The 20570-nt window shown below is 41.5% G+C and overlaps 2 protein-coding genes and 1 pseudogene across 5 annotated transcripts in view; 2 read left to right on the forward strand and 1 right to left on the reverse strand.

The window, feature by feature from the left end:
* Scyl2 (SCY1 like pseudokinase 2) overlaps positions 1 to 4887 on the reverse strand; it is a 50870-nt gene extending 45983 nt beyond the window's left edge. For all 4 annotated transcript variants that reach the window (XM_076919948.1, XM_076919947.1, XM_076919946.1 and 1 more), the window contains exon 1: positions 4620 to 4887. The gene's annotated coding sequence lies outside the window, so the exon portion shown is untranslated. The remainder of the gene's footprint in view (positions 1 to 4619) is intronic.
* Depdc4 (DEP domain containing 4) lies at positions 1879 to 13540 on the forward strand. The gene is given in 6 exon segments (XM_076920864.1): positions 1879 to 1887; positions 4310 to 4781; positions 8278 to 8423; positions 8595 to 8759; positions 11658 to 11714; positions 11807 to 13540. Coding segments are annotated over 6 exon segments (1014 nt in total). The 3' UTR covers positions 11972 to 13540.
* On the forward strand, positions 10782 to 10957 carry LOC143436547 (U1 spliceosomal RNA; annotated as a pseudogene).
* Positions 13541 to 20570: the final 7030 nt, after the last annotated feature.

The raw sequence follows: 20570 nt of genomic DNA on the forward strand, positions 1-20570 counted from the left end.
AGTCCAGGCTGGCCTCAAACTCAGAGATCCACCTAGCTCTGCTTCCACAGTGCTGGGATTAAAGGTGTCCAGCACTACCCTGGTAGAAATTTGACATGTACAAAACCTAGGTAGGTTGCATCTTTTTTCAAAATAATAGCTTTTCAATTTTTATTTGATCAATAAAGAACGAAATGAGTCAATTTTTTTCTAAAAGACAAAATTATAAGTAAAAGAAATGTCTGATCATATACAAGGCATTTCGCCTCACTCAGAAGACACCTGAAACTCATCTTTCCCCCTTAAAGTTCAGTGAGTATGAATGAAAGTAACTCAGTCTCAAGAGTGAAGACTGCTTCACTCTACCATCTGGTTCAGCATTCACCTGGCTTTCAATGGAACCAACAGGTGAATCGGTTGTAATACTAGATGGTACATACACCTGGCAGAAGTGGGTAGCTTGTTACAACATCTGATACTAATGACAGAAGCTGAAGGAGCCAATAATTATTTGACCGTGAACACTAGGTACAACAAAATACATTGTACCTAGAAGGTACAACAAAATACATTGTACGTAGAAGGTACAACAAAATACATTGTATCTAGAAGGTACAACAAAATACATTGTACGTAGAAGGTACAACACTGAAATGAAATTACATTTATGCTAGAATATCTCTTAAATTTCAAATAACTAGAGTCCTTTATCACCCAAGAAAATTAAAATTGCACTTTTGTTAAATGTATTACATTGAAACTGTTACCTAAATTCCATTTGATAGCTAAAATACTTATATTTACACAGTATCAGAAGACAAAAGAAAGGGAGAAGGGGAGGGGTAGGCCAAAGAAGGAAAGGAAAGAGAAAAGAGAAAGAGATAGAGAAGGAAACCTATCATGCCCAGTGACAAAAAGATCAGGAGTTCAAGGCCAACCTAGTCTCCACAGAGTCTATCTAACCTAGGGCTGCTGAGACGGCAAAGCAAGTAAAGATACTTACTGCCAAACTTGATGCCCGAGTTCCATCCCCAGGACCCACAGAGTGGAAGGAGACAACCTACTGTAGCAATACTCCTCTGACCTTAACATGTACACCACAGCACATACACGAACATAAGTGCACACAACAAATAAATAAAGCGGAAAAAGAAAGGAAAGGAAAGGAAAGGAAAGGAAAGGAAAGGAAAGGAAAGGAAAGGAAAGGAAAGGAAAGGAAAGGGGGTGAAAGGAAGGGGAAAATGTAAAGGTGAGAGGAAGGAAGGGAGGGAGGGAGGGAGGGAGGGAGGGAGGGAAGGGAGTGTAGAGGGAAGAAAAAGGGAAGGGAAGAGAAGGAAAGGAAGGAAAGGGAAATGAAGTGTAGCATAACACAATGTGTGAAAATGAATTCATGAAAATGCTTAAGAATTCTACAAGATAAAGGTTTCAAACTGGCAAACATCGGGGTAATCCGAAGACCTATGGACTGTCTCACCTCTAAGGAATCAGAATCTGGATCTTGATCAAACTCTGGGAGACTGATGACAGCAGTGCACAAGAATTGAGAGTCTTGTATATAATATCCAATACCAAGGACACTGCAGTCCAATGCCATTCCAATACTTACTGTATAATGGTTACTACTGCTTATCAATGTGACTGATCTGGGATCAACTAAGAGGCATGCCTCTGGGTGGCTCCTCGAGGTTATTTCTTGCGAGAGTTAACTGAGGGGATGAAGAGTGTCCTGTAGAGTTGGCAGCCCCTTCTAGAGGCAGCCCTGATATACAGAGATCTGACGGTAAAGCGGTGGGGCTTTTCACCTGCCTGCTTTCATTCCTTGCGGGCAACTGAATCTACCTTGTTGCTGCCACTGTAGCTGCCATCTGTCTTAGTTTGGGTATTATAGCTAGAGAGACCATGGCTAAGGTAACTCTTATAAAGGCAAACATTTAATTGGAGCTGGCTTACAGTTTCAGAGGTTCAGTCCATTATCATCATGGCAGGAAGCACGGCAACATGCAGGCAGACATGATAATCCAGAAGGAGCTGAGTGTTCTACATCTTGATCCACAGGCAGTCAGAAGGAGAGTGACTCTTCTGCACTGGGCAAGCTTGAGCATAGGAGCCCTCAAAGCCCACCTCCACAGTGACACACTTCCTCCAACAAGCCACAGCTATTCTAACAAGGACACACCGTCCAACAGTGTCACTCTCTGTGGGCCAAGCATTCAAACACATGAGTCCTTGGGGGTCAAACCTATTCAAACCACCACACCATCCCTGCTGACAGCAGAACCCAGTTTCTTCAGCCTTCCAATGTAGACTGCAGACAAGCAGTCCTCCACGAATACTCCAAGCCTTCCACACCAGACTAGGCCACAGGCATGCAGCCTCTGGGACTGAGCAGTAACCAGGCTAGCCATTCCAGCGTGCAGATGGCCAATACTAGATTGCCTCACCTCTATTGTGGAAGCCAACCTAATAATCCTCTTCTAATACATACTGATTCTATTTTAGAGAACCCGCTAACACACTCATCTACCTAACATAATTTCTCATCTATGAAAAGGGATGGAAAGTCACCAATACTTCCTACTGATTATTGTAGGAATTAAAGATGATGATACATCCAGAATACTTAGTACATTTCCAGTGCAATTAGTAAGTGCTCAGTGAATTCGCTCAGTTAACAAACAGGTACAGAGTATCAGGAGGTGAGGAACATAACTATGGGAGGGAGCTGCAGTGATGTCCTGAGAACACTTAATGAGGAGAATCTATACTGATCAAAGACTACTTGAAGTGAACTGAATGATAAACAGGCATTAACCAGAAGCATATGAAAAGAACAACATTTTCAGGTGCTTGTGGACACTTCCAGGAAGTATAACCAATAGCCATGTGCCTGGAGAAGGAACAGAAAGATAGACGACATAGTGACAGGGAAGAAAAAAGAATGCCAAAGGCACTGTAGAGATGAAGCTACATGAACATACAGAGGGGACAGTTGTGCAGGGCCTTACAGAGACATTAAGAATTTCAGTTAGGCTGGGCATTGACCGGAAGGCAATGTAAGTTCAAGGCCAGCCTGGTCTACAAAGGGAGTTCCAGGACAGCCAAGACTACACAAAGAAACCTTGTCTCAAAAAGGCAAAACAAGCAAAAATACAACAACAACAACAACAAAAAATAATTTCAGTTACTTCAAAATGAGAAGAGGCAATTATGATCAGATCTGTATTTTGAAAATGTCGATTCTAGCATAGAGACTACAGGAATTAAGCACTCTAGATTCATGAGACCAATGTGGCTGGAACAACAAGGGTAATGCTGAAGATGAAGAGAATAAAGACTCAAGAACTATTTAAAAGGCAAAGTCAACAGGACCTCATAAGAGATGGAAATGAGGAATAGTAGTAACTTAACAAATTTCAACTATAAAATAAGATCAAAACACAGTATGAGAACCCTAATTTTTCTTGAGAAGATAAATCACAAATTTCAACTACATCAACAGGATATAATTCCCAAATATAGAATGAATTTGAATAGTAATGTCCTAGTGTATGGAATTATAATGCACATGTATTACATATGTAATGGACTCTTACAGACAAGATGAGTGATCTTCACGTGTGGGTATATCTGAACAGAATAACGCTTCACATCTTCAGTTAGGTTCCTTCCCTTTACATAACCACAACCCCCTTCTCCTCCAACCTTTATTAAGGAGGGGAAAAAACCTTCAAAGTTGAAAAGGAATCTTTCAAGCAAACACCAGACATACTTGGGTTTTATAATGGCTGACTGATTTAAAGCATCTTTGTTAAATTGCTTTCTCTGAACAGAGGTGCACGACTCAGAAAACTTAAATACAGCTTTTTAAAGTGTCAACACACAAACAATCCCTGGTTTTGATGTGAAAAAAAAAAAAAAAAAAAAAAAACTCTAGCCGATAAATTTACAATCAAATCATTTTAAGTCGCTGGTCTGGAGTCTCATCGATCCTGTTAAGAGAGGGAAACATTGGTGTCCTTAATTACTGATCACAGGTAATGTGTCAGGGCGAATGCCAAGAAGTTTCTGCAAGCTTTATCTGTCTAAACCTTTCTCTGTAGCTTAAAGGAACAAGCGCACTGGAGCCCCCGATGGAGCTTTCATTCTCTCAAACCTTATCTGCCCCACCCACCTCACACACAATAACCGTCCAGTCCAGAAAGACAACTACCGTCAGAGAAGGGCGTCCGAAGAGCAGGGCCTCAGCTGGTGACCCCAGCTACCGGAACCGAGTCTCAGAAGCGAGGGGGGCTGTCTTAGCAATCCCAGAGCAGTGTCCATTTCCCAAAAGGATACTGAGATCTCCAAGGCAAGAAACCCGAGTTCCTGCGCCGGCTCTGGGGACTCTCCCAGCAGCAGAACGAACCTGGCAGCGAGTCTCCCGTCGCCCGAAGGCCTCTCCTGGAGTCACCGGCCTCTGAGATCCGCTCCCTCCCGCTTATTGCTACCTGGGTCCGGCCTCTCGGGCCACCCACCGCCGGCCCATCCGACCCGGCCCGTCACTAGGCAACAGTCGCCAGCCGCGAGGCCCGGGGAGGCCCGTAGCCCGCAAGCTGGCAACAGACCCAGGTCGCCCGGTGCCCGCGCGACAAGTCACTCACCTCGCAGCCGGCTACCTGGAGGGGCGGTGCTGGGGCCCGTCCCCCGCCGGCTCCCTCAATGCCTCCGGGCTGTGACTGCTCGGGCCGCGCTCCTGGCCGCCACCGAACGCTTACTCCATCTCCTCCGCGACCCCCGAGGCCGCAGAACCCCGAGAGCGAGGAGTAAAGGGGGAAAGGAGGGAAGGGACTAGGGAGGAAGAGCACGGTAGGGGGAAGAGCACCGAAAGACCTGCCCGCTTCTGCATGACGTCACTTCCGGGCGGCTCGGAAAGGTGGGGCTTGGTTTCCCTCCGCCCTCCGGAGGCGGAATGGGGCGGAGCTCCAGGGGCGGGGGAGGAGCCCGGGAGTCTGCTGACAACCATACCTGTGACTCTGGGATCAGTAGGTCGTCGCGAGCCAGAGCTTTCCCGGGCAAGAGCGTTCCCGGTCCCAGGCTAGGAAGACCTAGTTTCTGGAGCCATAGAAGGGGATTCTCCAAGATAATGAGGACAGGTAACCAAATGTATATTGGAGACGTGACAGAAGCGACTAGATGACGACTGACAGAAGCGACTAGATGGTTGGACTCTGCAGCTCTAGTTATGAGGCCCCGCCCCTTGCAGGTCTAGTGACTGAGTACACAGGACTCAGCCTTCTCTTACTTTTTGTAAAGTGACCTTAGAACCTAGAAAAGCCGTGCTTCTCACACGGGGCCGTGTTGAAGTGCAGATTCTGCTGCAGAAGTAGGATCGGATATTCTGCGTTTCTAAGACATTCTCAGACAACCCCAGTGACGCAGTTCCACAATTAGAACAAAAAAAGACTATCTTACATGCTTGATAAAAGAGATAAATTGTTCCGAAAATATACCTAGTCCTCACTAGGCACAGCCTCTGTCTCCCCGTCCATACTCCTACCACCCTTACCCTAACCCTGCCTCCCCTGTCTCTGTTCTGTTCCTGGTTCAGGTTAAAATGTCTTAAGAGGGGTAATAGGATAGATTCTATTACAAGAAGACTTAGAAGAGAAGGGGAAGAAGGATTATGAGGTGTGTGTGCGTCTGTGCTGTGTGTAGGTATGTGCACACGAGTACAGCTGACTACAGAGGGCAGAAGTATTGGAATAAACATCCCTGTGGTGTTTATTCTTAATTGTCAACTTGACTACATTTGGATTTAACTAAAACTCAGAAATGGAGTGCACACCTGTGGGGTATTTCTGCTTAAAGTGGGAAGATATACTTCTAATCCATATCTACGGGGTAAGATGACACACTTTTAATCCAGACTTTTAATCCAGGCCTAACCTGGACCACACCTTCTACTGGAAACCTGTATAAAGACATGGAAGACGGAGGCTTTTGCTTTTTGTCTTCTTGCTCTCTCCTTGCTAGCAAGTCCATTCCTTCACTGTTATTAGAATCTATGTCTTCAGGATTCCAGCAGATACTGAAGACTAGCTGAGACATTCAGCCTTGTGAACTGAGCAACTACTGGATTCTTGGATTTTTCATTTACAGCCAGCCATTGTGGGATTAGCTAGAACACAACCTGTAAGTCATTCACATAAAAAAAACTATAATATATTATATAATATATAATATATGTAATAATATTATATACATGTAATTATATATTATGTAATTGATGTATATTGCATATATATGTAATTACATATTATATATGATACATAATTATATTATACATATAATTATACATATATTCATATAAATACATATGTATGTGCACATGTGTGTAATATACATATATATTATATACAATATTAATATATTTATATATTATATAATTATATTATATAGTTATATGATATAATTTTCTATAAAATATAATACATTATCATAGATCTATATCTCATATTATGATATATAGTAATGTGCATATTATTATATTATGTAATTTATATTTTATATATAATATGCATGTATAAATTATAATGTATGTAATATATTATATAATTACATTATGTAAATAATACAATTATAACAATATGATAATTATTTATATGTGAATATATACAGAGAGAGAGAGAGAGAGAGAGAGAGAGAGATTCAGTCTATAAGTTTCATTACTCTAGAGATCCCTGACAAACATAGACATCCCTGGAGCTGAAGTTCCAGGTAGCTGTGAACTGCCTGATGGGACTGCTGGAAAAGCAATAAATGCTCTTGACTGTCAAGCCATACTGATTGCATTTCCTAAGTATCTTACTTAAATCTCTTGAATAAAGTTTACTATTGAGTGCAGGAGTTGGTGAGAGAGGAAGGGAAGGACAAAAGTCCTGGTAGAAAAAGAGAAAAGAAATAAGGAAGGGAAAGAGGAAAGGACAGAAGGAGGAAAGGAGGGAGGAGGGAGGGAGGGAGGGAAGGAGGGAGGGAGGGGTGGGAATCATGTTGAGAAAAAGGAGAGAGAGAGAGAGAGAGAGAGAGAGAGAGAGAGAGAGAGATCCTAGGGAAGCCACAGCTCCGCAGTAATGACTCCGATTCATTTACTTTGTTCTGACATGTCTTCTGAAGTGATCTTCTTAAGACTAGTTGACTTGTATATTACATTTTATATCCCTGTATGTCCATGGTTATGTAAAACTCTGGTGAAGAAAGGCCGTGAATGCAAACCATTTAAGTATCTCTGCTCTAAATATTAGTCTTCCTTGGAGCCTCTTCTAGTTCTTCTTTCTTCTCTACACACCTTCTTTGGGCACCCTGTATGTTCCTGACTCTGTGATGATTTGATGGAATGCAGTGAAGGTTGTAAGTATTAATGAAATATGACTGCATCCCACCTGACTGCCTGTGGTGGTTTGAATAAAAATGGTCCCCATAGATTCATAGGCAGTAACCCCATTAGGAGACATGTCCTTGGTGGAATAGGTGGCATTGTTGGAGCAAGTGTGTCACTTAGAGGGTGGGCTGTAAGGCAGTCTATAACAATATACATAACTAATAACTTTCTTAAATTGTCATCGGAAGAAGACAGATTAGGCTTCCAAATAAAGGGTCAGTGTATATGATAATTCTAAGGTCAACACATTCTAAGGGTAACACAGTCAGCATAACAGTAAATTTCTGCTCTGAGTCTCTAGATAACCTTGGCTATGTTGGTTTTTAAAATGAGAAAGTATACCAGTTCTTGTGAAAACATAAAGTTTCTCTTGGTATTAATTTTTACAAGTGTTCCCCATGATAATGTTAGAGTAAATACATTAAAAATGTATGTATGATATATCCTCCATGGTAGCTTTAGAGCACTGGTTCTCAGCCTTCCTAATGCTGGGACCCTCTAATACAGTGCCTCCTGTTGTGCTGACCCCCCCACACCATACAATTATTTTTGTTGTTACTTCATAACTATAATTTTGTTACTTTTATGAATCATAATGAATATCTGTGTGAGTAACGTGTTCACATTTTCGCCTTATGAGTTTTCAGTTTGGCTCCAAACTTAAATTTATTTTCTACAATATATTTTCTATAATGTAAAAAACATGGCTTTGGGCATTTTCTTTATTTGCACCTATCAATCAATTTAAATTAATTATTGTTATTCTTAACTGTTGTTGAGAAATGGAATGACTTTATTATATTGGTTGAACATCTGCTTTTATTCGTTAATCTTGACAAATGAATTGTTTTCTTTCTCAACTGTGAAGGACATCTGGAAATAACAGTCACATCTTCAATGGATCTACTTTCTAATCTTTGAAAATACTTTAGAGCCTCCAATTAAAGTGCAAACTTCCCAGCTAAGTGAGGGTGAAGATCTTGTCATTTCTAACACTTGTATAAGAAGAGAGGTGATTCAAAGCCAAGTGAGTAGTCAAAATTATACACTGTCAAATAACTTATAACTAAAAGCTTTCCCGTGTATTTGTTCTTGGTACCTTAAGATATGGGAACAAATCTATGGTATAAGCCAATGATCCCATCTCTAGTTTATGAATTATCTGAATTTTCAGATACATGCATGTCTTTAATCCTAGCACTCAGGAGGGGAAAGGCAGGCAGATCTCTATGACTTTGAGGCCAGCCTGATCTACATAGCAAGACGTTTTCAACATAGAGAAGAGGAGGAAGAACATCAACAAGAAGAACAAGAAGGAAGAGGAGGAGGAAGAGGAGGAAGAGAAGGAGGAGAAGAAGAAGGATAAATGGAAAGAAAGTGAAAAGGGGGGCAATCTGGAATTTTCATTTTCTCTAACAGAGCCAATACTGGTAACAAAGTATAAGACCATGAGAAATGGATGTTCCATTATGTGCCCCTATTCTCTCCCATTCCATCCGAATCTATCATTTTCACTTTACGGTGCTAAAATAATTTGAACATCACAGTTTTTACCAGGTTATTTATTCCCTCTCTACAAAATCCACTGTAGGGATAATCTCTTGTGCACTGTGTAAGAACATCACCTGCCAATAAACAGCTGAGTAGCCTATGGCAAGGCAGGAGAGAATAGAAGATGACACATACAGCAGAGAGAGAGAGAGAGAGAGAGAGAGAGAGAGAGAGAGAGAGAGAGAGAGAGAGAGAGAGAGAGAGAGATTGATTCTTGGAAAGAGTCAGGTGTGAGGAGGGAGGGGTTCTACCACAGAGAAATGGAGGAAGTCAGGGGTATGAACCTGAGGAGAGGTAACCAGCCACATGCAGACATAGAATAGTATAAATGGATTAATTGAGATACGAGCTAGTTGGGAACAACCCTAGCTTAAGGCCTAGGCATTAACCAGAAATAAATGAGCCATTGTCAGGAACTGGGGCAGACATAGAAAAGACCAAACGGTTACAATCTACAACCTAGTAAAGGAGATAGACATGAAAGAAAAAAACAGTGCAGTCTGATGAAACTGCCATAAAAATCAGCCTGTGGACAAGAGCCCAGGGAGCCCTGGAAACTGAATACTTTCAGTTATGTGCCCAAGGTGCTTGTCTTTTCTAGTAAACCAGCAGCTGGGAGATATGAGAACCTTGGTTTGGTTGGTGTTCTATCAGAGTGCAAATACAATGCTTTCCCCTTGTGAACCAAATGGGGAATAAGCCTCCAAAGCTGGGGAGGCTGTAAGCTTCTTATCCGGAAAGGATGTGGTGGCTGAGGACTTGTGGGTCCATATAGTTGGTAGATTTCTCTATTATAGAACAGGACAAGAATGCCCCAAACAAAGGGCTGAGTCTCCCCTGCCTCTGAGTCAGGAATAGCGTAGGGGTACCAAAAAGAGCCGGTTTCAGGTGCCTCTGAAGTCTGATTTCATTAGCATCTAGTTGGAAAGGGAATCTTGTCTGAAAGAGAAGGCAAACTGTCCTTACCATCTGTCTTAGTTAAGGTTTCTATTGCTGGGAAGAGACACCACGATCATGGCATCTGATCTTATAAAGATCAGAGTCATAGCATATTCTATATTATATTTTAATATCTACATAGATATTAAAATATCAAAATATAATATTAAAATATAAAATAGATATTATTCTTAATATCTATTTTAGAGAAAATGTTTGAGGAAATACTCTAGTCAGAGTACAAATAAATATCTAGAAGGCTGAGACAGGGAAGGGTAAGAAGAGGCAGAAAAACCAGTAGGTAATGTACTTTGTTCTTTACTGTTTGTTTTCCCTTCTTGCCTACTGTATATGTACACATACATTCCAAGTAAATATAGGTAAGACTGTGGAAAACTTAAAGAATACTACAGATATTATATAATAACTATATGCTACCAAGTTTTAAAAGGAAACTACAGGTGATGGTTTGTGTATGCTTGGCCCAGGGAGTGGTACTATTAGGAGGTGTGGCCTTGTTGGAGTAGGTGTGTCACTGTGGGCGTGGGCTTTAAGACCCTTGTCCTAGCTGCCTGGAAGCCAGTATCCTGCTAGCAGCCTTCAGATGAAGATGTAGAACTCTCAGCTCCTCCTGCACCATGCCTGCCTGGATGCGGCCATGTTCTCACCTTGATGATAATGGACTGAACTTCTCTGAACCTGTAAGCCAGCCCCAACTAAATGTTGTCCTTATAAGAGTTGCCTTGGTAATAGTGTCTGTTCATGGTAGTAAAACCCTAACTAGGACACTACTCTTAAGAAAGATGATAAATACCAACCTATCTCAACCATAGGAGAGTATCTCCAGGCTGGAAGGGCAACAGGTGCAGAGAAGGGGATTAAAGACAACTGACAGATACTTACCTGGCCAGGGAAATACCATGATCACAAAGTTGGTTTTCCCAGGGCAAGGTTTATCCATTGCACTCCGGATATGCTGACCCCTGCGATTTTCCCAAATGTGGGAAACTCAACTGCATAAGTTTTGGTAAATAAAAGAAAAAGAAAACAGAATTCTGACAGAGTCTTTGAGTTATGGAAGATCGGGGCATGGCTGGATCCTGAGATCTCATGTTACTGGGGTAACAGGTCTGGGTTAAAGGGAAGTATGATGCACGTTGAGCATCTGTGACCTAAAGATCTGAAACGTTCTAACACTTCAAATTTAGAGACAGTCATGGTGCCCAAAATCTGTGTCGATATTCCCAAATTTGAAAAACTCCAAAAATCTAAAACACCTCGCGTTCCAAGGATGACAAACAAAGGGGAGTGAACATGTCTGTTCTTTTCAGATACTAACATAATTACATCCATGTCCCAGAAAGAAATGGAGAACCACCGGTGAGATGGAAGAGAAAACATTAAACACAAGAAATAAATAATAAAACACAGTGGGCATGCAGACATACGATGGTTATTTGGTGGGGAAAAAAAGCCATTTTCTTTTATTCATTCCATCATTAGTGGTCCTCAACCTTCCTAATGCTGTGACCCTTTCATACAGTTCCTCATCTTGTGGGGACCCCTCCAACCATAAAATTATTTTTATTGCTACTTCATAAATATAATTTTGCTACTGTTGTGAATTGTAATATAAATATATGTGTTTTCCATAACCCCTGTGAAAGGGCCATTGGACAACCCCAGGGGTCGTGACCCACAGATTGAAAACCACTGACTACAGCTACACCTAAATTGCTGCCGCATCACTAGAGAAGGAAGAATATAGCAGCTACTGAATTTTATGACTATTACATCAGAACCCGACACTTAAAAGTTGCAACGGCAGGTCGGAAGCTTTGAAATAGCAGTTTTATAATCTTTCACCAGATTTTTTCCTTTAAAAACCACTGTTGCTAATATTAATCTTTCCTTTTATAGTGTGGTACCGGAACAGTGGTCCTGAAAACTCTTGCCAATGCAGTCTTGCAAACCAAATCACTATTAAAAGCACAGGCTGAACAACTGCTCCAACTTCTGCTGGAGTACTGCTCCAAGCTTTTCAGTGTATCTCTCAGTGTGTTAGCTGGGCACATTGACTTCTAAACTATTTATGTTGAGAAAAAAGTCAAATTATTTACTTAATTTTAATAAGTACCTATAATGTGCAAAGCTTTAAGGAATAATGTCTCCTCATGCCCCTTCAAGAGATGGAAACACACTTAAAGCAACCTTGGTATTTACATTGATTAATGTAGTTGATCAGTTTCTTAAGCATGGCTAAGCATTGTTCTACTGGCTTAGAATATAATGTATCCGTGAATATAATGTAAACATCTGAGCCCTCAGGGAATTTATACCTAAAAGAAGGAAGGCAGATGATGAGAAGATACAACACGGAGACCAACAGCACGATGAACAGTAATAAATTCCATAGAAAAGGGGAAGAGAACAGTTTTTACAAGGATTTCTGCATCACAGGGAAAGGGGTAGCCAGGAGCTTACAGTTTATCTGGCATGGCCAATGTTGAGCTCAGGAAAAAACAAAGTCTAAGCAATTACTGGGAGGGAAGAGAGTCCACTAAGCTGCCGCAGGCAGGGAGAGTGGGTTAGAGTGGAGAGAATTGTTTCCAGAGCAGAGATCCCAAGTGTGATGGGTGTGGAAAACAGAAAGTAGTAAGAACTGAAGGAGTGATATAAACAAGATCAGAAGGGGGCCAGTGGGTCCTCAAGCCCCAGGGAGGCCCCACATGGGAGCCATGGGAGAGCCCGAGAGACACAGTGCCTGACCTGGCTGTCATTTATAAAGACGGCCCTGCATTTATGTAGAGGGTAGATAATCAAGGAGCCGGGATAACAGTGATCACACATTTTTAGGTAGCATTTAAGTGATACAGGCAGGAGGTGTAAGTGAACTTTCCTCTTCATATATATGACACAGATACTTTTGGGTTTGTTCATCTTTTTTTTTTTTTTTTTTTACTATCCCTCCATGTCGCATGTGGCAATATTGTAAAGAGAAGTATCTGTTCATATTTTGTAGTATGGCACAGTGAGGAAAAGGGAACTTGACACGAGCTGGAGGAAGTTGGGGTGTTGATCCAGGAAGCAGGGTTCCTAGAGATTAAACAAGGGGGTGTTTCAGGGAGCCTGAATGGGAAGTCTTTATACATAGAGTGTTTGCATGCTTCTGTTAGAGGATATTTTATTTATGTCGTATGCTGTTCAGAACCGTTTTCTTCCAAACGTACCCAAGACCCACTTCTTTACAGTTGTTTGGCACCTCTGTTCCAATGTTACCCTTCAGAAAGATGGACGCTTCCTTTACTGGCTAAAATAGCTACTTTCTTTACTCTACCCTCTTGTCTTAGGGTTTCATAGCTGTGAAGAAACAGCACAACCAAGGCAACTCTTATAAAGGAAAGCATTTTATTGCAGCTGGCTTAGAGTTTCAGAGATTCAGTCCATTATCATCATGGCGGGAAGCATGCAGGCAGACAAGCTGAGAGTCCTACATCTTGATCTGCAGGCAGCAGAAGGGGACTATAATTCCACACTGGGAAGAGCTTAAGCATAGGAAAGCTCAAAGCCCACTCCCACAATGACACACTTCCTCCAGCAAGGCCGCATCTAATACTGCCACTCCCTATGGGCCGAGCATTGAAACACATGAGTCTATGGGGGCCATTCCTGCTCAAACCACTCACCTCTGTCTTGCTTTATGTTTTCTTTTGGCACATAAATCAGCACCTAAAATTATGTGCTTGTGGTTGTATTTTTCATTGTCTTTCTGTCCTCTGGGGCTGTAATTTCTCTAACCTATGTATTTATAGCCTAGAGCAGCACCTAGCACAAAATAATCACTCGGTTTTTATAACTGAATTAAAGCGGACATCTGAAAGGCTAAGAAGGGACTATAAGAAAGGTATTTGGGGCTGGAGAGATGGCTCAGCGGTTAAGAGCACTGACTGCTCTTCCAGAGGTCCTCAGTTCAATTCCCAGTAACCACATAGTGGCTTACAACCACCTGTAATGGAGATCTGATGCCCTCTTCTGGTGTGTCTGAAGACAGTGACGGTGTACTCACATACATGAAATAAATAAATAAATCTTTGAAAGAAGGAAAGAAAAGAAAGAAAGAAAGAAGCGCTAAATTTTATTCCCAGCAACAAAACTTTTAAAAGGAAGGGGAAAAGGAAGTGTAAAATAAAAATGAAAGGTAGTCTGGGACCCAGGGTGAAGGCACTGTCTATACCCTGGGGACTAAGGAGGTGCCTCTGTTACCTTGTGAGCAGAGGAACTACAGCCCCAGGCTATTGTTCCTATCTGGAATTACTTTTGGTACAACTGAAATTGCAAAAGGAATAGTGACCCAACTTAAGAAAACGTTTCAATGCATTTTAGAGCCACCATTTACAAATAGACCTTGTGCTGATGACGTAATGCTCTCCAGGCACATAGTACCATCAAAACATGAGTAAGCTCTGTTTTTCTAGACGAGCGTTTCTTTAATACTTCATTAACTAAAGTTCAAATACAGTACGAGGACAAAGGCAGAAAATCGAGTTTAAGAATACTAAAAATACTTCCTACTCTTCATATTCCCAGGCCTTCTACCACCCACCCCTCCCACCCGTAATCTTCCTCTACTGTCCGGCTAGAAATAAATGTATTTTCTCCTATGTTGAATTCATGACAAGAAAAAAAATCATAGTATTTGAGAATCCCTGTTTTGATGTAGACACAAGTTACCTTATTGGATCTGGTTGTTATGAAAATTTAGAAGCTTCTGTGTGAGGCAGACCCAGATGTTGGGCATCAATTCTTGCTTTTCCTTTATTATTATTACTAGTAGTGGGGCTGTGAGTGTTTCATGTAGCTCAGGAGTGTTGAGCTTGCTGTGCAACTGTGACAGTTTGGATAGGCTGCCTTGTCGGAGGAAGCGTGTAACTGCTGGGTTGGGCTTTGAGACCCTCCTCCTAGGAGGAAGAGAGTCTTCTGTTTGCCTTCAGATGAAGAAGTAGAATGCGCAGCTCCTTCAGGACCACAGCTGCCTGGATGCTGCCATGCTTCCCACCATGATGATAATGGACTGAACCTCTGAAAGTATAAGCCAGCCCCAATTAAATGTTGTCCTTATAAGAGGGGCCTTGGTTATACTGTCTCTTAACAGCAATGGAAACTCTAATGGAAGGCGGAAGTTGGTACCAGGAGTGGTTCTGGAGGAACAGAAGTGTAAGGATGACTCTTTTTTACATAACTGGAATGGGCTTCATAATTTGCCAGCACCTTCCAATTTACCAGTACCTTCAACTACTGAAGCCTCTCCAGACACACTCTCCTGGGAGCTCGGAGAATACTGAAGACCCATGGTGGAAACTATATTCCAAACTTGAAGAAGTAAATGCCTTTGGTTATCCCCATCAATTGTGACTGGCAGTGGATTAGGTGACCTGAAATATGAAACTTTTCTGCAGTCTGGTGAGAAATAAGGAAAATTATTTTGCTGGCTCATTGCTCTTAGCATCGCTGGACAAATTGATAAAGAAAAGGAATGAGTTTCATAATAAAAGTGAATGGCCGCAGATACAAATAAACAATCTAGAAGTTTCTAAGTGTGTCCTTGAGAGAATCTTCTCTTCGGCAGCCATAGAGCTCAAGTTACAGAAAAATCAAACTGAAGTACTCATTATAAGGTTGGCCGAATTTCAGCGAAAATTCAAGTCTCGGCCTCAGAGGGTGCCAGCAGTTAAAGTGAGGGCATTAATTGGCAAAGAATGGGATCCTGTAACTTGGGGGTGAGGATGTGTGGGAGGAGCTTATTGAAGCTGAGAACTTTGAATCCTCAGATTCTCAAGGATTTACCTCACCTGAGGAAGTAGAACCCTTTTCATCTGAGGAAATTAATCCTTCGTTGTCTGATAAACCAGCAGTGATTTTTCTCTGAAGAAAATGCCAGGCAAGACAATACTGATGTTCCTTAAGGCCCACCAGTAGTCGCCTCTAGACCTCCAACCAGACTCAAGGCAAAGCAGTTCCCTGGAGGGGAGGTAGAAAGTGTGGTCCATGAGGAAGTGCATTACACCACTAAGGGGCTTATTGAGTTTGCTAACTCATTCAAGCAGAAGTCTGGGGAATATGTGTGGGAATGGATTTAAGGGTATAGGATAATGGTGGAAGAAACATATAACTGGATCAGGCTGAGTTTATTGACATGGCCCTCTGAGTGTAGATTCTAGGTTTAATATGGAAGCTTGCACAGATGAAAAGAGGTGTCAGAAGTTTGTTTGAATGGCTGGCTGATGGCCTACTGAAGAGGAATTGGCGATGCCTGATATTCCTAGCTTAGTGCTGATGAAGGGATTCCAAGGCTCAGGGAAATTGCAATGCTAGAGTGGATACACTGTGTAAAACCTAATCCTCCACAATGGGAAGGCCCAGAAGACACACCCTTCACGAACCCTATAAGAAGCAAACTGGGGAGAGGGGTACCAGCACATGTGAAGAGTTTTGTTCTTGCCCTTTTCCTTGTGCCAGACCTTAGGGTTGGAAATGCTGCTGTCAATCGGACGAATTAAATGCAGTGGGTTTAACTGGGCCCCAAGGTAGCAGGGTAATTGAAGTTATTATAATAGACAGTATAGACAAAACTGTTTATAGTGACCTAACTCATAAGGGTCAGCACAGGCACCGTGAATTTTATAATGGCATAACTCATGTGGACCTTTGGCACTGGCTAACCAGTCATGGTGTTTCCATCATGAAATAGATAGGAGTGAGATAGATAGGAAGCCTACAGCATTTCTGTTTGATCTGTACAAACAGAAAAACTCTCCAACAAATGAAAGAAAGTTACATTGGATCGTGGCAAAAGACAGTCTCAGCCAGTGAATCAATTTCCAGACCTGAGCCAGTTTGCAGACCCAGAACCCCTGGAAAGAAAGGGTGGACAGAAAGGATCCTGATAAGACACCTAAAATTTTTGCTGTTAGCCTTTCTCCAGTTCTTCCCCCAGAGATACCTATAGCCCTTTACAAGGGTATCTTTACACTGGGGGAAAGGAAATAACTAGACTTTCCAGGATCGACTGGATATTGGTTTTGAATTGATACTGACTCTAGCAGATCCCAAGAAACATCGTGGCCCTCCAGTTAAAGTAGGGGCTTACAGAGGCCAGGTGATTTATAGAGTTTTGGCTGACGTCTGACTCACAGTACATCCAGTTGGTCCTCCAACCCATCCTATGGTTATTTCCCCAGTTCCAGAAGTATAATTAAGATAGTTATACTTAGAAGTTGCCAGGATTCTCACATTGGTTCCCTGACCTGTGGAGTGAGGGCTGTTGTGGTTGGAAAGGCTAAACGGAAGACTTTAAAGTTGCCTCTGCCAAAGAAAATAGTGAATCAAAACCAGTATCGTATTCTTGAAGGAACTGCAGAAATTATTAGTGCCACCATTAAGGACTTGAAAGATTTAAGGACGCTGGTTCCCACCGCATCTCCCTTTAACTCTCCTATCGGGCCAGTGCAGAAGACAGATGGATCATGGAGAATGTCAGTTGACTATTGAAAACTAAATCAAGTAGTAACTCTGCAGTTGCTGTACCAGGTGCAGTTTCATCACTAGAACAAATTAACACATCTCCTGGTACTCCAGAGAAAGTTAAGGGCCACCATTGAGAACCCATTCCTAATGGATATTTTAAAAAATATATAACAAAGAGTTATCTGGCAATATTTTCCCTAAGTAGTTTAGTTATTTAATTTCATCTTTTATTCAGTAAAATTGTGAACTTGTTTCAGTTACACAATTGATTTTAAAAATTATCTCTATGCTTTATGTTATATCTCTTTTCCATACATTTGGTTACTTAAAATACATCCCAGCAACCACATGGTGGCTCACAACCATCTGTAATAGGATACAATGCCTTCTTCTGGTGTGTTTGAAGACAGCCACATATATACAGATGTATATATCCTTTCTCTATATATGTACATATCTGCATGATCCTTCCAAATATACATATATGTGTACATATACATACACATATACATAAATCAATAATTCTTTAAATTAAAACGAGTGCAAGTTTGTCTCTGCCTCTGCTGATTCATTTTTGTGGTTAGTACCACGCCCTAAATACTAATTGAGGGTATAGTACATTTCCTTACGTTCCTTTTCCCATTTCTTGCCTGAGCTCTCTGGACAAAATGGGCATTTTCCTTGAAATAATTGCTATTATTTCAAGCTATCCCTTGAGGTAGAACTTACTGACTGTGAATCATTGATGTAAAAACAGAGGCTCACAGGGCTGCACAGATGGCTCAGCAGTTTGGAGTACGTGTTGCTCTTTCCGAGGACCTAGGTTCAGTTCCTAGCACCCTCCAGTTGCTGAGAATCTGATGCCTTCTTTTGGCTTCTTTGCACGACACTGGACACATATTTATGCATGTATATGGTACACATGCATACATGTAAACATCACACACCTGCACATAAGAAAAAGAAATCTTTTAAATATTATTTAGGTAGAAGATTTTTTGATTGATTGATTGATTTTATGGATATGAGTACAATTATAGCTGTCTTCAGACACACCAGAAGAGGGTGTCAGATCCCATTATATTACAGATGGTTGTGAGCCACCATCTGGTTGCTGGGAATTGAACTCAGGACCTCTGGAAGAGCAGTCAGTGCTCTTAACCACTGAGCAATCTCTCCAGCACCCTAGGTAGAAGATTTTTAAAAAAACTAAATATTTTAAAATCATAAGTACCCAAAACCATGATTTTGCTCACTCTCTCTAGCCCTTTTTTGGCACTTGGAGGGTTTTTTTTTTTTTTTTTTTTTTTTTTTTTATGTTTTTTTTTTTTTTCCTTTCCTTCTTACCTTCTCAGCCTCTCCCCTCACCTTCCTTGTTTACTCCCTAGTTCCCTCTCTTGTTTACTCTCACTGTTTCCTTGCTCTCTGTCACACTGGTTAGATCACTCTCTGGCACATTCTCTTAAAGTGGCATAGGTTGCAGATTCAATTTCCGCTAAAAGTTATACAGAAAAAGAAAGCATTTTGTAATCGACTCTTTTGTCACTAGTCACGAGGAAAATGGAGTTTAAAATGTAAGTGCTTTAAAAAAAACACACTGAGGTGGTATCCGTTTTAACTTTATATGTGAAAGCTGTTTCATTTGTCTTGAATTTGAGTGCTTAGATTCAAGCTCCTAATTAAAAGTATACAGACACATGTATGATACAGACACATGTATGAAAATGTCATAATCAGATCCATTGCTATGTATGTTAACTTTAAGATCAACAAAGGAATGGGGAGCAGGTAAGGGTGCTTGCTGCACAAACGCGATCCTCAGCTTCTATTTAAAAGGGCAAGCATGGGCCTGGAGAGTTGGCTCAGTGGTTTAGCACACTGGCTGTTCTTTCAGAGGACCTGAGTTCGATTCCCAGCATCCACATAGTGGCTCACAACTGTGTTTAACTTTAGCTGCAGGAGATCCAATGCTCTCTTCTGACCTCTGAAGACACTGAGTGCACATGTGCTGCACAGAGATATATACATATACATGAAATATAATAAAAAATAGTTTGGGCTGGAGAGATGGGTCAGTGGTTAAGAGTGCTGACTGTTCTCCCAGAAGTTCCGAGTTCAATTCCCAGCAATCACATGGTGGCTCACAACCATCTGTAATGGGATCTGATGCTTTCTTCTAGTGTGTCTGAAGACAGTGACAGTGGACTCATATACATAAAATAAATAATTTAAAAAGAAAGCCAAGTATAGCTATACATACCTGAAATCCCAGGACTATTAGGTGTTGAGGTCTTTTGCTGTGTGTTGTAACACAACGTGCAGGCCTCAAGACCTGGTTGCCCCAGAGACAAGAAAGTACTCATGTAGACCCAAGTGAAGCTATGTGACTCCACCACCCCCTAAGTTATTTCTGTTGGTGAATAAAGATTCAGACAGCCAATAGCTGGGCAGAAGAGACACAGGCAGGTTTTAGGGTTCCTGGGCCTGGGGGATTGGAGGAGACCCATGAGTGAGAGAAGAAAGTGAGGAAGAAGAGAAAGTCGCCATGGGTTAGGAGTTAAGAAAACATGGCCCTGGGGGCTGGCCAATTGGAGTTAAGAGCAGCCCAAATGAACCATGGTAAGTAATAACTTGGAGTTATCAATAAGAAATAGATTTTAATAGCACAGAGGATAGATATCTGCCTAGCTATTGTGCTGACTAAGGCGTAAATAATAAAAGTTGTGTGTCTTTTATCCGGGACCTGATTGATCAAGGGAGTGTAGAAACCCCTGATTGGGATTAAAAATTTCTACAACAATTAGGGGCAGAGACAGGAGGAGCATTGCTAGCTACCAGCCTAGCTCCAGGTTCAGTGGAGACCCCATCTCAAGGGAATGCACATGAAAAGATTTCAAATATCCGAAGTCTGGTGTACTGTGTTGATGCCACATTCAAGAACTCTTTGTCTTGGAAGAGTTTTGACCAGCAATGAACACAGGTTTGAATTCTCTATTTTCCTATGTCATCCACTTCTCTCTCTGGTGTCTGTGATCTGTGTCTCTTTTATCTGTTTATTATATATATCTGATGTCTATCTGTGATGTGTGTGTGTGTCTGTATAGGTGTTTGGGAGGGTATGAGTGTATAATGTCTCCCTGCCTTGCTGTCTTTCCCTAAC

Source organism: Arvicanthis niloticus, chromosome 22 (genome assembly GCF_011762505.2).
Source record: "Arvicanthis niloticus isolate mArvNil1 chromosome 22, mArvNil1.pat.X, whole genome shotgun sequence".
NCBI classification, from domain to species: Eukaryota; Metazoa; Chordata; class Mammalia; order Rodentia; family Muridae; genus Arvicanthis; species Arvicanthis niloticus.